At 40.1% G+C, this 17,272-nt stretch overlaps 1 protein-coding gene across 2 annotated transcripts in view; it reads left to right on the top strand.

The window, feature by feature from the left end:
- The window catches only part of angpt1 (angiopoietin 1), a 99,228-nt gene extending 82,777 nt beyond the window's left edge, over positions 1-16,451 (top strand). For both annotated transcript variants that reach the window (XM_060942985.1, XM_060942984.1), the window contains exons 8-9: positions 152-282; positions 14,469-16,451. In XM_060942985.1, the coding sequence (XP_060798968.1) occupies positions 152-282; positions 14,469-14,632 (295 nt within the window). In that variant the 3' untranslated portion in view covers positions 14,633-16,451. The remainder of the gene's footprint in view (positions 1-151; positions 283-14,468) is intronic.
- Positions 16,452-17,272: the final 821 nt, after the last annotated feature.

Below are 17,272 nucleotides of genomic sequence, written 5' to 3'. Positions count from 1 at the left end.
CCCTCCTTCTGCTTTATTTTTCTTTATTATTTCCATGAAACACACATTTAGTATGAAGAGTTATCACAGGATCGCGTGTTCAATATCTTAGATTCTGAATTGCACTGTATCATCATTGCCGCTATCTGAGTTTCTTCTCTCCTGCTGTTAGATTGTCCTTAAAAAGCCACAGTGGGACTGCAGGCAGGCAGAGCAGTCTCGTGATCCATGGAGCAGACTTCAGCACCAAAGACATGGACAATGACAACTGCATGTGCAAGTGCGCCTTGATGTTGACCGGAGGTAAGAGACAGGAATCTTGTGCTCTTATGATTATATCTCAGAGTTAAAATCAAATACCAATGTGGAAAAGAACAAAATGAGTCTTACGAAAACCAAACATTTGCATAACATTTGCAGCATTGTTTCAGTTATTACCATTGTATCTTAGACTTCACTCATACATTAGTCCTCTCAAGGTGCTCATTATGGTTCCCTACCTTACTATATTCTGGACCAAGTCACAGATTTCCCATCTCCTGTATTGTTCTAGGCTATGAATGGAAAATCACTTAAATGGTACATGGCCAAAGTCAATGTTACTCGTTGGCTTTAGACTTGCAAGTCAGACGTCTTGCTATCCCTATATTCTCTACTCAGTGTGGCCAGAAGCTACTTTAAGCTTTCCAAAAAACTTATTGTCACTGTGTTCAAAGTGGTTTTTTTTTTCACGTTGAACTAACAAAAACTGGTGCATGGAAGTGTGGCCACGTGGCATGATGTTGATAGTTCTGGCCAGCTCAGTGAACAATATGCACTCACAATGTTCATTTTATTAGGAACACCTGTTCACCAGTACATTTATCCAATTATCCAATCAGTCTGTCATGCAGCAGTGTAATGTATAAAACCATGAAGCTACAGGTCAGGAATTTCAGTTAGATTACATCAAATGTCATAAAGATGATAAATGTTATCTTGGTGACTTTGAATTGGTTGTTGGCATGGTTGCTGGTGCCAGACGGCTGGTTCGAGCATTTCAGAATCTGTCCCACACACAAAATCTCTGGAATTTTCACAGAATAGTGCAAAAAGTGAAAAATGTTCAGTTAGCAGCAGCTCTGTGGACAGAAACACCTTGTTCAGGGAGGTTAGTGGAGAAAGGCCAGACTGGTTTGAGCTCACAGTAATGGTATATGAGCTCAAATAACCACTCTTTACATCTGTGGCAAGCAGAATGGCATCTCAGCGTGCACTCTGAGTCGGATGGCCTGCGACAGCAGAAGGCTGCTTTGTGTTCCACTCCCGTCTGGCAGGAACAAGCTAACCATAACTGGACAGTTGAAGAATGGAAAAACAATGCCTGTTTTTTTTTTTAATTAGTCACTGAGATTCCCCCTCCCCCCCCATTCTGGTGTTTAATGTGAACATTAACTGAAGGTCTTGACTTGCATCTGTTTCTGCATTGCACTGCTGCCACATAGAAGTATTCCTAATAAAGTGAACGGTGAGTGTAAACCAAAGAGTATGAGATGGCTAAAATCTAACATCTATCAACAGTTGAAAAAGAAAATATTAGGTTTGAGCAATGCGTTATATCATGAGGTCTCATTGATGACCCACTAAAAAAATGATGTATGCTATTAATTTATTTATCAAGTGTTTAAGCCCATGCTCAGCTGGGTTCATTCTGGTTTCCTCTGAATACCAAACATGGTACACATAAATGTCATAACCCTTATAGTTCTACAGTATGCTCTTTTCTGTAATTTGTACTTTGATTGGACAACGTGTGCACAGTCTGTCTACATTCTCCTCCAAAGAAATTTTGCGGAAAATGGATGAATTGAGAGTAAGCAGTCCACCTCGTTCATGTCCATTACACCTGTGAGTGTATTTCAGTCACTGCTGAGGATGTGTTATGGATGTCTCAGTGAAGCAGGTTGAAAAATATCGGCTCAATTTAATTAAATCTAGTTGGTGCTACAATCTGGGCTTAAAAGAACTCGGTCCCCAGCATGGCTTCTTGATATCATTCAGTGTATTTTTTTTTCTTACAACCACTGGTAGTGTTGTGGCACTTGGTTGTTCAAAGCTCCAAAATAATCTTCCATAAGACATTAGTTAACAGCAAATCTGAGGTGGATGGCAAAACTGAGACCTTATATTGATGTCTTGTTATGTTTGAAAGAAGGGGGACAGGGGGACGGAACATAGCCCTGCTAACACATTTAATCCAGCTACCCCAAACAACGCCTAAGCCCTAAGATAGAATTAAGTTAAAACTAATTGCTTATCGCTAAATCTACAGAGTGTTCCAAATATTGTAACACAAAAGGCATGTTACAGTATATTTAACCTCCACTCTTTATGTAGACCTCAGTACAGTGGATATTCCCAGTTGAACAGTGCAGTCGTCTCAGCTAAACAGCCACAGGACCACCACTTGCTGGCAAAGCAGGTGTGTATTGCTTTGAGTGTGGAGTAATGAGGTCTTTGTGGACCTCCACATGCTGTGAAGAGTCAGTTAACATGAGCCAAGACCCAAGGATTTCTATGAATACATGAACTCGTTACTCTCTTCCTGTGAAGAGACCTTCTTGTCCCAAAGGAAGCACTTGGTTTTCAGATAGCTGGGATACATCATGAAGCAGAACATGACAGCACAGGACCTGAGAGAGGTCCTGTCTTCTCAGATCCTTTTATGAGCCAGTCAAGTGCAAAATTTTCAAAATACATGTGCAGCCAAGTGCAAAATTTTTTCATGAGCTAGCCAAGTACAAGTGCATTTAAATGGCTTTGTCGCTACACATTTAATAACAGGATCAGGCATGTTGAATTTATGTCATGAGAACTAGCCCTAGAGACTCAGGAACAGACCAATGTGTACCACTAAACTGGAGGTTATTATATGCTTAAAGTATATACCCCTTTCAACTTACGACTTATTTTAATAGCTGATTACTATTACATGTAGCTGATGTGGTGAAATTACTGTACACTGCGTGCGCAATGAAGATCAACGTTTCCTCTTTTCCGTTTCTGACTGAGAGTACGCTGTGCGCATTCTGGCTGCTGCTTCTCACCAGAGCTTTTTATTTTATTTTGTTTTCCCTTTTGTTTTCCTTTTTTGTGTTTGTGTAGTTTGATGTTTGTTTTTTGTTTGGGTGTTTTGTCCGGTGGTTGTGGTGTAGCTCCGGACCCAGTTTTGGGTGTCGGTTCCCTCCAGGCCTTGGTTTGCCATTGGTGATGCTTGTGCTCCTCGCTATGGACTGCAGTGAGCTCATTGCTCTTTTAACATCGTGATTGTCCAGTGCTCTGTGTGGCGGTGCTTTTGTGCTTGGCACGGTGTTCCAAGCGATGTTGCTCAGTGGCGTCGCGGCAGCTGTGCAGGTGGTTTGGGACATACCAGCACTCAGCGTGGCAGTGCTTCTGTGCTCACTTTGTGGATCCAGGGCACGGTGTTCCGAGCTATGTTGCCCAGCAACGTTGCAGCGACTGTGCAGGCGGTGTGGGACATATTTTTGTGTGCCTTTTGGTGGGACTGTGGCAGCTACACCATTGGAATGACATCCTGACCCTCTTTTGGTGGACTTCCCCCCCCTCCCTTAAAAGGGAACCGAAGTCATTTTTAAACTTGCTTTATTTCATAATTAACGTGTTATTCAATGACGTTTTCAGTTTTAGTAACCTTATATCGGGACTTGTATTGGCAACTAACTGCAATTAAATATTATACTTATTGGCCTATTCGGTTTTTAGCCATGTTGAATTTAGTTCGTTTGGACCACGGCAGGCGTCGCTTATCCATGTGATCTTCACGAGACTTGTGCGAGGCTTCGAAATGTGAAGTGTCAGTCAGGTGTCAGTGCCGCCATTTTGAAAACTGTTTTCCAAACAAAATTTTGCACAAAAACGAGTTTAAATGATGATTACTGCCTACTTTTTTCAAACTTTCCTGATTGCTATCAAAACAAACAAAACTTCCGGCTTAATTACATCAGCGTTCGAAAGAAGGCGCACGCGTCTTTTGACAACGTTGGCAGATGTTGGTCACTTTGATTTCCGCTGTACGTTTTACTTCCGTCTTACGATGTCTCACACAGGTCTCAACAAATCTTGTTTATGGCCATTGCTTTGACATATGGACTGATAGATTACATAGCATATTTCAAACACTCATAATTTGCTATAGCAGTGACAAAATAGCTATCAAAAATGCATTCCTATATTTAATAAAATGAGAAATAGAATTTTGATAATAAAAAATTTGCCTTCAGTTCTCCTTTAATTGTAAAGCAACCTTGGGTATAAGAAAGGTACTATATAAAGTCAATTGATTATTATTATTATTATTATTATTATTATTATTATTATTATTATTACTACATTTCAGAGAATTTTCTTTGGTCCAGTTGGGGTGGTACAGGATTTTACTGGAAGTTGGCAATAATGTATAATATCAGAATTAGGAATGTGTTTGTGTCAGCTGCCCCTTTGTACCAGCCACCAAAAAAAAGAAGAAAAACCTGACTGATTTTCTAGTCACTCTTCCCTCTTGTGTCTGAGTGATCATGATCAAAGCAGAATCTAGTCAGCGTTTTAAGCAATCTGTATACACAGTTTTAGAGTAGTTTAATATTAGTATTATACATGATCAGCTCGGGGGTGGCACAGTGGTGTAGTCGGTCCTGGGTTCGAGCCCAGCAGCCGGCGAGGGCCTTTCTGTGCGGAGTTTGCATGTTCACCCCGTGTCCGCATGGGTTTCCTCCGGGTGCTCCGGTTTCCCCCACAGTCCAAAGACATGCAGGTTAGGTTAACTGGTGACTCTAAATTGACCGTAGGTGTGAATGTGAGTGTGAATGGTTGTCTGTGTCTATGTGTCAGCCCTGTGATGACCTGGCGACTTGTCCAGGGTGTACCCCGCCTTTCACCCGTAGTCAGCTGGGATAGGCTCCAGCTTGCCTGCGACCCTGTAGAACAGGATAAAGCGGCTACAGATAATGGATGGGTGGATGGATGATCAGCTCGACCAAGTGGCGCCGTCCTCCTTGCTCTCTTCTCAATTTTGCGCATGGTCTGATCTATTTCAAAGTGAGAAACCGCTTCTTGGCAGGTGTTGTGCCACCGCATGTGTTCTTGAGCGCTTGCCTCCCAGATGTTAAGGAGGATTCCACATGCCTTCAGGTGTTGTTTGTGTATCTTTGTACCTCAGCTGTGGTCTTCCGACTGACCTCTTGCCACTCCTTAACTAACCATAAAACACCACTGTGGGTATCTGCGACTCTTCCATTCTGACGACGTGCCCTGACAAGCGTAACTGTGCTTTGATGACCTGACTCTCCACACTGGGAATACCGCATCATTCCAGGACTTCAGCATTTGATACCTTGTTTTGCCACTTGATGCCGCAGATGGATCTCAGGCAACGCTGCCTGAATTGCTGTAACAGTTTAATGTGATAAATGCCATCTATTTACTGATAAATGATTGGGTGTTGTGTCATTCAAAATTTTCACTTTATTTTATTGCACTAATGTATTAAAGCTGCTGCCTCAAAGGGCTCAGTATGTCACAGGATCAATAACTGTCAAGACGTCATCAAGTTAGTCAGTCATGTATCAGTTTCTGCGGTTAGTCCCTGAGCTCTCCCAACAATTACCTGGGAAATGTACAAGGTCTTGTCTTGGAAGACAATTTGAAACCAAAAGTAAAGTGGTAATACCGACACAGCAGCAATAATGAACATATAAACCTCAATATTTATTCGTTTATTCCAAGCAGAAAAGACAGTAGAAGTTCTTGAAGCATTTAACTATAATCCAATTGTAATTCATGAGAGCATTTAAAAAAAAAAAACTCTTCTGGAGTAAGGAATAAAAAACAACAGAGCATGCTGTGATAGGAACGTAATCAAGAACAGAGTGGTGTGATCACCTCAAAGTTTATTATTTTTCAATAATGGCCCATCCTGAAGCGTGGTATTATTTGCCAATAATTGCAATTTTTAATTCTTTATCAAACAACATACCAATCATTTAAACATTTCTAGTTATATTCAATGTTGGGGAACTTTCATGAAACAAGTTAGTTCTTGTTAACATTCCAAACAGCTGTTCCCTTACCAGCTTCTCTTTCTCTCTCTTAAAGTTAATAAGACAAAAAAAAAATGTGGACTGTCATGTTGCAAAGACAGCAGAAAGTACAAAGTCCACTTTCCTGAAGATTGTCCCATGTCCAAAAACTAACTGATGCTGACAGTCAAGCTTCTTTCCATAAGAGCCATGGCCTAATGGTTAGAGGAGCAGCTTTGGGACCAAAAGGTCGCCAGTTTGATTCACAGGGATGGCTGACGTGCCTTTGAGCAAGGCACCCCAACTGCTACCCAGACTGCTCTGGGTATGTTGCTCTGGATAAGAGCATCTGCTAAATGCCAGTAATGTAACGTAAAATGCTGAATTTGTAAATCTCCTTCCAGAAAGCTTCACCATCAGTGTTTTTAGTGAAATAACATTTCTTCAGTGTTGTGGACTTGAATCAAGTGACTTGGACCCGACTTAGATTTAAGTCACAAATTTGCTGACTTTCGATTGGACTTGCCATAATGAAAGAAGACTTACAACTCAACTTTGACTTTGATATCAGTGACTTCACTTGGACTCAAGCATCTCAAAACTAGCATCTCAAAACTAGCGATTAAAAAATGATGCATTTAAAAGTGTGCAGCGAATCAACTATTCTTTTTTCTCAACAAGCAATTCATTTTCAGCAAATCATCATCAATATTCTTTTCCAGTGTCTACCTATAACCAGTCAGACAGCCAATCAACTTACACTAGACAATGACAAAGTTGAAAAAGCGCTCATTACCCGAAGACAGGAGCACTAAGAGGTAGCCATGCTCCAAAAGACAGTAGCTTTCACCTACAAAGATTATGTTGTTTAGAACAACAAAAGAGCTGTAACCTGTAGAACCTGCAGTATATATTAGGCACTAAAAGTGGAGCTCCTGATGAGTGTATGAGCAAAATATTTGCAAGCGTACAAAATCAACCTGAATTGAATAATAACACTACAGCATTGAATTACATAGTGTATTTCATGTCTTCTTCTTGTATGTTAGCTATAGTTGACTGTTTACTGCAGGTTTGTTAGCTAGCTCAGGAGAGTTACTCAGATGGATATCAAGGACATAGAGCAGTTCCCACCCAATCATTCACAATTATGGGCAATTTGGAGTAGCCAGTTAACCTAACCACATGTCTTTGGACAGTGGGGGAAACCAGAACACTCAGAGGAAACCCACACAGACACGGGGAAAATATGCAAACTCCACACAGAAAAGCCCCCGTCAGCCATGAGGATCAAACCTGGAACCTTCTCACTGCAAGGTGACAGCGCTAACCACAGCACCACCGTGCCTCCTCTATTTCGCATCAGTAACTTGCTGAATTGTCTTGTCACAGTGATACCGAAAATATGATATGCATTGCAGTTACGATACATATTTATTCCTTTCTTTGACGCTGTATGCCATGTGCCAGAAACAACACCATGACATTTATTATGGTGTAACTCTGCTGGGTGCCTGGTGGACACCAGTGAGTCAGCACTTTCACTTTCCATCATTACATAGAGTTACCATCGAATATCAAATTTGATATGTAAAGCAGTTTTCTGGTTACATCAGTCACATCCATGCATGTTAGCGCTCTGAGCACACAGTGCATACGACAGACTGCAACACGTGTGCAGCGGCATTAGAACTAATTACCATGCACCTGTTCCTGATTGGAGCACAATCACAGCGCATGCATATGAGGAGTCATAGTAACACAGAGACTTTGCGAAGTATACACTCTGTATCCTGCATCTGATGTTACCAAGCCTTGTATTTTGTATTGCTTTTCTGGTTTTGACCCTGTTTGTGTTTTTGGACTGTGAGTATTCCATTACCTCTGATATCATGTCTGTGTCTCGCTTGACCACTGCCTGGTTTTCAACTCTGCCTTTGTTTACGTTTTGGATCTGTTTGCTTGCATGCTTTCAGTACAACTTTTCCTGCACTTACATCTGTCTATTGCCCTTACATGACAGAAACTGTCAACTGTCCAACAAGCTAGTGGACTAATAAAACTATTTTAACTAGTTTTATATGAAACTGTCATGAATATTTTCCATAAAATGTGTTAGTAAATAAACCCACATCATTAAAAAAAATTAAAACAACACTGGATAAAAACCCATCTATCTTATGTAAATAAAGATACAAATTTTGCTGTCCAGTGGTCAAGTGTTTATGAGATATCTTGCCTTGCAGTTATGATCGGGTTCCCTGTGGTAGAACACGTATGTACAGACGTTGTATGGTTGCAAAAGCCATCAAAAATCAGGTTGTTGCATTACCATATTCTTTTAAGTATGGAGCTCCGGTATAAAGTTTATCGAGAAAGTGATGAACACCAGTTTTAAAAAGCTTGCATGATTTTTATAAATGTACTATACTAATTATTACTCTGGTCTTAAATTCATTAAATGGCACATTTTGAGTTTTTTAGGACTTGAAACCTAAAGTTAAGGACTTGTAACTTCACTTAGAATTGTCAGACTTGACTTGAGACATGAATGCCAAGACTTGAGACTTACTTGACAATAACTTGGTCTCACCTCTGCATTTCTTTGCCTGTTTATTGTCAGGCTTAGAATATGTAAACTGTCCCACATACAATTTCCTGTCAATTTCCCTCTACTATAGAATCCAGTTGTATATATTCATATAAACCTGGGCTTTGAGTTACTGCACATCCAGCATTACTGTCAGAGCTGCTGTTAAGGGAAATTCTTCTGACACCTTTTGATCAATCAGATTTGAGAATTCAATAGCACTGTAGAATAAATTGTAATGATCTCATTATTATCTCTAGACACTTTATCCTGTTCTACAGGGTCGCAGGCAAGCTGGAGCCTATCCCAGCTGACTACGGGCGAAAGGCGGGGTACACCCTGGACAAGTCGCCAGGTCATCACAGGGCTGACACATAGACACAGACAACCATTCACACTCACATTCACACCTACGGTCAATTTAGAGTCACCAGTTAACCTAACCTGCATGTCTTTGGTCTGTGGGGGAAACCGGAGCACCCGGAGGAAACCCACGCGGAATTGTAATGATGTGATATTCAAAAATTAGCATTGATCCTTAGTATTGGCAAGTCAGTAGTCAATTAGGTGACTAGCTAAATGATTGTCAGTAGTCAAATCTGATTTTTTAAAAAATGCTTAAAAGTTTGGTGTCTTTGCCCCAAAATAAGGTATGAAAGGTTTTTTTTTTTTGTCCCCTCCGGTTATACTTTTACTATACATGCACAGAGTTGCCATACTTTTACGCATGGCTGTTATAATGCAGATGATTGGCTTTTTAGGCTATGGTCACACTACAGCTTGCAACGCTTTGCGATCGGTTATTGATGAAAATGAGATGTTTCGTGCTGATGCTTCCCCGAGCTTTGGGGCCTATTCCCAAACCCATCTGTGAGTAGTTGCCGCTTAGTTTGCCAATGAAAATTTCACCACCAAATTTCAGTGCATGTGTTGAAAATTTTCACGACATTTTTGGCCACTCATGACACAGAGACACACCAAAAAACAACTCACAAGGCTCAGAGAACATTCACTGTGCAAACCATGATTGGTGGCAATGCTATCAATTTTTCATCGCCAGGTATTCGCAAACCCGTCGCGAGCTGTAGTGTGACCATAGCCTTTGGGGGAGCAGTGGGATCTGTGCATACAACCACCATCTTTGCCATTCCAGACTTTCCCATAGATTCCTATCCAGGATTTTTAAGTGGTTTGCCTCCACCCTTATGATGTCTCTGCTATTGGAATAAACAGCAGGGACATGTTGGTATATTTGATTTGCTTGTGTATTTCACTGTACACATTCAGTTGTATGCAATGCCCTATTGCCTCATTTATTTATTTGTGGCTGAATTAGTATAGACATAATGCTCTGGCTTTAGTAATGGCCACAACCATGACGCAATCTGATACCTGAAATGTATGACCATGGTAACAAGGAATATTAGCATCCAGTCAGTGACCTCGGCCAGATTGGTCTACAGCAATAAAAGGGCAGCATAGTTGGCTCTTGGAAGTCAGGCGAAATGTCACAGATGAAAGTGGCATTTGAGCTGGTGAAGAGGTGCCAAGCTCTCTCACAGAAGTGATACATGCCACAAGGGACATTCCGTGGGTACATTCTGCAAGAGATGTGTGTGTGTGTGTGTGTGTGTGTGTGTGTGTGTGTGTGTGTGTGTGTGTGTGTGTGTTTGTATATCTGTGTGTCCTGAGTGTGACCGCTGCAATAGTCAACATAGTTGAGTTTAATGGACTGTAATGTGACACAGATGAAAGACTTTCGAGACAGGACCGTACCCTTCATGACTTCAAGCAAACAATTTAGTGAGCGGAAACTATTAAGAAAAACAGGGACAGCAAAACTGCACAGCTTTTTGATTTCATTTCAGAATTCAGAAAAGATTTCTATCAGCTGTTTTATCCAGGCAGTTTTTGTTTTCCTTCTCTTGAGATGTGTCGGTGATATTGTCAGTGCATTGTCAGTACAGTTTGAAGTGTTGCCTTTGCCTATCACATACTTCTGTAATTATCATAAGTGCAAGCTGTCAGTGTCAAAGGCTGTAGAATGTAGAAATATTCATCACAGCAAAGTATTATAAAATCGCATTCCCATGTCGCATGCAAATAACACATGCAGTCTGGCCAACCCTAGCTGTTTTTTTTTTTTTTATTGATAACATTTTTCTGACTGGTGAAAAAACAATCTATCCAGTCACATCCATGCAGCTTTTCAAGAACGTGATCATACTCAACACATTCATTTTTGACCCTCTTTCCACTTTCTCTATTTAATTATCTTTTCACACTATCTTGTAATCAGTTTCACTTCGTTCTTATTTCCTACTTCTGTCCTTAAACTCCTTCTTGTCCTGCATTGTTCTACATTTATATGCTGCGTTTCTCAATTTTTAGTTCCTTGTTTTTAATCTAGTTTTCCAGTTTGCAGGGTCAAGTAGGGTTTTTTTTCCTGGTTTTGATTTTAGCATGTTTCATAGGAGGAAAAACTCTTAGAGAGAGAGAGCGAGAGAGAGATCTCCTTATTATCTCTGGATTTTCCCCTAGACAGAAGATCAAATGGAAATAAATCTCCTAAAGTCTCCTGAGACAAGAGACCCCATTAATCTCCCATATGTCTCCTCCTGGGTCTCAGTAAAGATCTCAGCACACTGATGTGTTAATGATGTATCACGTTCATTCAAATATCCTCCCAAGCTTACTTCAAGCACACTAATGTACAGTATGTTTGGATTGATGTACAGGTTATTTATTGATATTCTATCATATTTGAAGAGACGTACACTAGTGTATTTTTATATGTTCATTGACGTACTTGGAGAAAAGTACACTAGTATAGTATTTTCCATACACTAGATTTGCAACTACAAGAAGTATACTAGGTGCCAAGTCTTCCTTATTCCAACTGTTATTGTTGTTGCTGTACACTCACCAGCCACTTCTTTAGGAACACCCATCCACCTGCTGTTTGATGCAGTTCTCTAATCAGCCGATCCCTTGACAGCAGAACAATGCATCAAATCATGCAGATACATATCAAGAGCTTCAGTTAATGTTCACTTCAAGCATCAGAACGGGAAAATTTGTGATCTCTGTGACTTTCACTGTGGCATGGGTGTTGGTGCCAGATGGACTGGTTTGAGTATTTCAGAAACTGCTGATCTCCTGGGGTTTCACACACAACAGTCTCTAGAGTTTACACAGAATGGTACAAAAAACATCAAGTGAGCGACAGTTCAGTGGGTGGAAACGCCTCGTTGATAAGAGAGGACAGCGGAAAATGGCCAGAGTGGTTTGAGCTGCCAGGAAGGATATAGCAACTCATTTAATCACTCTTTAGAACTGTGGTGAGCAGAAAAGCATCTCAGCATGCAACAGCAGAAGACCACATTGGGTTCCACTCCTGCAGCCAAGAACAGGAATCTTAGAATCAACAAGAAGTTCCTATTAAAGTGGCCTGTGTGTAGATGTATTAATATAGGTATAAAAAGTAGTTGAGTATGCTAAATACACCAGGTCTCAGGTCTACTTATTTAATATTCACTCAAATTATTTATGGTTTTATGTGAGCAAGTTTTAATCCAGTAATGTAGTACTAATATGTTAAGAATACAGTTTTGGCAAGCATTTGAAATAATTAAAATCTTTGGAGAAAGGATTTTAATTCCATTTTACCCAAATATTATTTTTTTAAACTTGATTTCACTGTGGCGGCACGGTGGTGTAGTGGTTAGCGCTGTCGCCTCACAGCAAGAAGGTCCTGGGTTCGAGCCCCGGGGCCGGCGAGGGCCTTTCTGTGTGGAGTTTGCATGTTCTCCCCGTGTCCGCGTGGGTTTCCTCCGGGTGCTCCGGTTTCCCCCACAGTCCAAAGACATGCAGGTTAGGTTAACTGGTGACTCTAAATTGACCGTAGGTGTGAATGAGAGTGTGAATGGTTGTCTGTGTCTATGTGTCAGCCCTGTGATGACCTGGCGACTTGTCCAGGGTGTACCCCGCCTTTCACCCGTAGTCAGCTGGGATAGGCTCCAGCTTGCCTGCGACCCTGTAGAAGGATAAAGCGGCTAGAGATAATGAGATGAGATGAGATTTCACTGTGTAGCCAACACTTGAAAAATAACTCAATAAACTGACTACTGAATAACAGACACACATTGATGAACATTTCTCAGGTGATGCAGCAGTTATGTAGATTTGAGACGCAAGAGAGAATCTCCTGAGATTCTGGTGTTTTCTTATCACTGAATAGGGATTTGCCTGTCCTAATTGCTTTTGCTTGTGTCATGATCTTGGTTAGGGTGGAATGATGGTGTAGTGGTCAGCACTGTCACCTCACAGCAAGCAGGTTTCAGGTTTGAACCAGTCAGCTGCGGCCTTTCTGCGTGGAGTTTTCTGTATGGGTTTCCTCTGGGCGCTCTGGTTTCCTCCGACAGTTCAAAAAAAATGTTTATTAGATCAAATGGCTCCTCAAAATTGCCCATAGGTGTGAATGTGAGTATGCATGGCTGTCTGTCTCTCTGTGTTAGTCCCACAATAGATTGGCGTAACCAGGGTGTACTCCGCCTCTCACCCGAAGTCAGCTGGGATTGCCTCCAGCTTAGCCACAACCCACAATGGATAAGTGATATAGACAATAAATGAACGAATGAGCTTGGTTATAGAGTGTGGTGATGATTCTAAAAATAGCTTAAACAAAACTCTCCCTGTGTCCGAAATCACTCACTATATAGTGAGTTTGCCATTTTGTAGTGCTGTCCGATTGCATAGTGAGAATTATTACACCCTATATAGTGCACTCAAAGTATCCCACAATGCACCATGAAAAAGTAATGTACAACCGATGGTCACTAACCAAGCAATATATACCATCATGCATTGTGGTTGCACTGAAAAAAAAGTGTGTTGGGGTGAATGGACGGAGGAAGAAACACATTATAAATGGACATTCAAGTACAATTAAAAATAGTAAGGGAATAGGAAAAAAGCTAAAATAGAATAAGACAGATAAAATGCAAGCATAAAAGTTACAGCGCAGAGCGAGGAACTAATCACAAACCTCAAATATGATTTAATAAAAGGCAAAGAAGAAAGTATTGAGCCTTGATTTAAAAGAACTGAAAGATGCAGCAGACACAAAGTACTTGGTATTTATTAATGTGGGAAATCTTCTTCTTTGAAGAAATACGCTCAGTATAATATGTATTTAATTTATCACAAAAATGCATGCGTGCATGTATTTATTATTTTGAAAACCTACCAGCCAACTGATCTGGCAAGTTTTAATTGTGTGACAGTAATGACGTAAATAACAGCATGATGGAGTAGTTAGATTAGATTAGATTAGATTAGATTAGATTAGATTAGATTAGATTAGATTAGATTAGATTAGATTAGATTAGATTAGATTAGATTAGATAAAACTTTATTGATCCCTTTGGGAGGGTTCCCTCAGTGTCCTTTAGTGTCTGAAAGTGTGGTTTTTTTTTTCATTTTACCAATGAGCTCACTATATAGTCCTCTATATAATAATTCCCTATATAGTGAGTAGGGAGTAGTGAACGAGTGAGCGATTTCGGACACAGGGTCTGAAAGGAACCACAGTGCTGTCCAGAGTTTTCCTCATTATATAATGAACTAATACAGACATTAAATTGCATTCAGAATTTACTACACACTATTAAAGCTATTAAAGCCACACTGTTATGATTTGGTAATGGGGGATTTCTTGTGATAATTAAAAAAAATCGATCTATATTGATATACATTTACTATATTGATCTATATTTACTGCATTTAATTTACTGATTCAGTCTTTTGTACCTTTTAATCTTCAGGCTGGTGGTTTGATGCCTGTGGCCCATCAAACCTGAACGGGATGTACTACACCCAGGGACAACATGTTGGCAAACTCAATGGCATCAAGTGGCACTATTTCAAAGGGCCAAGTTACTCTCTCCGTGCAACTGCCATGATGATTCGACCTCTGGACTTTTCATAGACCTTCTTTAAAAAATCCACTGTGTAGGTGGGAACATTGTTTAAAAAAAAAAAAAAGGCTGACATTTGAGGCGATGATTCATTATAACAGGACACCCTATAAGTGGTTTGGTACGCTCTGTGTACTGTATGATACATGGATTATGTGACACTCATTTGCAATAATCAACCTTTTATGGGAAAAAAGGGCTGCAGGAAAGAGAAGCGGCTTCTATTATTATCACAGGAGATGATTAACTCTCTGGGGATTTAAGAGCGCATTCTTGACTGGCTTTTATTTTTATATATCAGAGATATGAACTCGAGTGCCATTGCTGGGTCACTGTCAGCTGCCGAGGCGGCCAAATCACCTTTGATAGGAGTAGACTGGATGATACTGCACACGTAGAAGCCTGTGGCTCATTTGGTACCCCAATGAACTTGCAGCAGCTGGAAAGATTTCCAAAAACCAAAAGTGAGCCACTGACTTGGACTTTTTGTACAATGTTGTTGCACAGTTACCACTGACCCACATTATGTTGTATTATTACACGTTTTGTACCTACACACATTTTTGTACATGATTCTTGTCAAAACAGAGAAGGAAACCTAGCGTACAGCTTACAAAAGTCAAATAATGTATAATGTGAAGAAACGTTTGATATGGAATCTAGAAAATAGGGTTTGGCTCATGGTACTTTTGCCAGATTGTGTTTATTTCAGAGTCCAGTTTTTATTATTACTGGCTATTCTATTAATACTGGCTATTATTACTTTGATGACCTTTAGCTGCATTATCGCTAGCAGTCACAATTAGAATACAGGCCAGGGTTCATGTGTACAATATGAACTCTTACCCGAGTTAGATTCAGTTAGCTGAATGTATGTAAGAATATATGTAAAAAGGTTGCTCTGCTGTAACATATACCTTGTTTAATTACTCATTAAACACATTGTGAATCAAAATCAGATGTATTAGAGAAGGAAAACCAAAATTCTTGAAGTGCAGGCACTGTCCAGGGCCAGGACATGAGAAACATGACTTTATGCTTGAGCGTCATGGTATGAAATTACTCCCTGCCCTTTCTTTACTATCAAAGATTAATTGTACTATCCATTATTTTAAATACAGGAAACATTTTTTATGTGTTTTATGCAATGCATCATTGTTTTACATAACAGCTTAAATATGGATACAGTCCAAATGTATCATTTTAATATGCAAAAAAAATAATAATATTAATGTCTTTTGTATGCCTTTACTGTCTATTTGGAGTGCATGGCAGACGGATTGTATTTTTAGGTTGTGGATCATTATGCAAACACAATATCTTAAAAGAGATCTAAAGCACCCACAATGTCTTTTGACGAGTAGCGAAGAATACAGCCTGTTTTTTGTTCATCTGTGAAGTTGAAAATGCTGTTTTAATACGTCCCAGCTGAAGGATAGTAAAAGTGAAATGGCTCATTTTAGTGCACTGTACTTCATAACTAGCAGCATGGAACAACTGCATACAGTTATCTGCTTTGTGTTACGAAGAAAAAAAGAAACAACAGGTAATTTTATAGATAAGACGTACAGCATCTGGAGCATATTAAATAATAGCATGCCATTTATTAACAGCCTTAAAATATTGTAATTTAATGTGTGTTCCTTGCTGTCCTGAGGAATGAGGGTTTTTATATTGTCTCAGAGCCATAGGAGCTGCTCTGAACAGAATTAGTTGAAATAACAATTCTAGAGCAGGATGCCTTCAAAACTTTGCTATTACCTCATAAAACTGTACATTTGCCATTTTATTTAAACACTTAATTCTTTGTAACAGTCATCATTTTGTGATGTCTAAATAAAAGAATGCATGTGATGCACTAAAATCTTACATTCCAGCATTCTGGGTTGAGAAGTCACAATCGTAGGTCATGTACGCTTTTCCCCACATACCCCAGTCCTGTCACATTGTATTGCAGACGTTATATTTACACCCAGATAGAGAATAAGAGTTGTGAGAACAAGAGCATATGATTTTGGGAAGACAGCCTGAGCATGCCAAGCTGCTATTGTCTGCTCATGCACCGCCACTGCTATGACAGATTGCTGAGGTGTCAAGCAATGCTGTCAGGATGGTCAAGTTACTCCAGAGCCAACATTCTTCCACCTTAATAGGAGGGTTAAGCAAACGCCTTCTGCTTGCGAACTCCTGCCTATCCCTCAGCACCTGCACTGACCCAGTAGCCCCTCTGGAACGCAGCCACCATCTAATGGGCCCAGTCACACAATGAAGGAGCGGCAGGCCATATGTTTTGCCGAAGCCCACACACACACACACACACACACACACAAAAAAAAAGAGGAGTCAAGCAGCAGTCCAGTCCAGTTTGACTTATTGCTGATAAACATAAAAATATGGACAAATGAAACCCATTATTACGGAGCCCCTAAACTCTCGAACACAAGAATGATAAACGAAGGCAGTTTCAGAACAAAAGCTGAGTGCTTTGTAATGTTAAAGTATAGGTTCGCAAATTCAATCAGTTACACACTGATTTGGTCCAAAGCCTTGATAAAACCATAGCATCGAGTATTGGTGTCAAACTCTAACTCTTCCCACCAAAGCATCATTAGTTTTGTGATTCTTTGAAAGGCTATTAATTTTTCATATAT

This window comes from Neoarius graeffei, chromosome 16 (assembly GCF_027579695.1).
Source record: "Neoarius graeffei isolate fNeoGra1 chromosome 16, fNeoGra1.pri, whole genome shotgun sequence".
Lineage (NCBI taxonomy): Eukaryota > Metazoa > Chordata > Actinopteri > Siluriformes > Ariidae > Neoarius > Neoarius graeffei.
The sequence above is the reverse complement of the archived record's forward strand: the minus strand, read 5'-3'. Positions and strand labels throughout refer to the sequence as shown.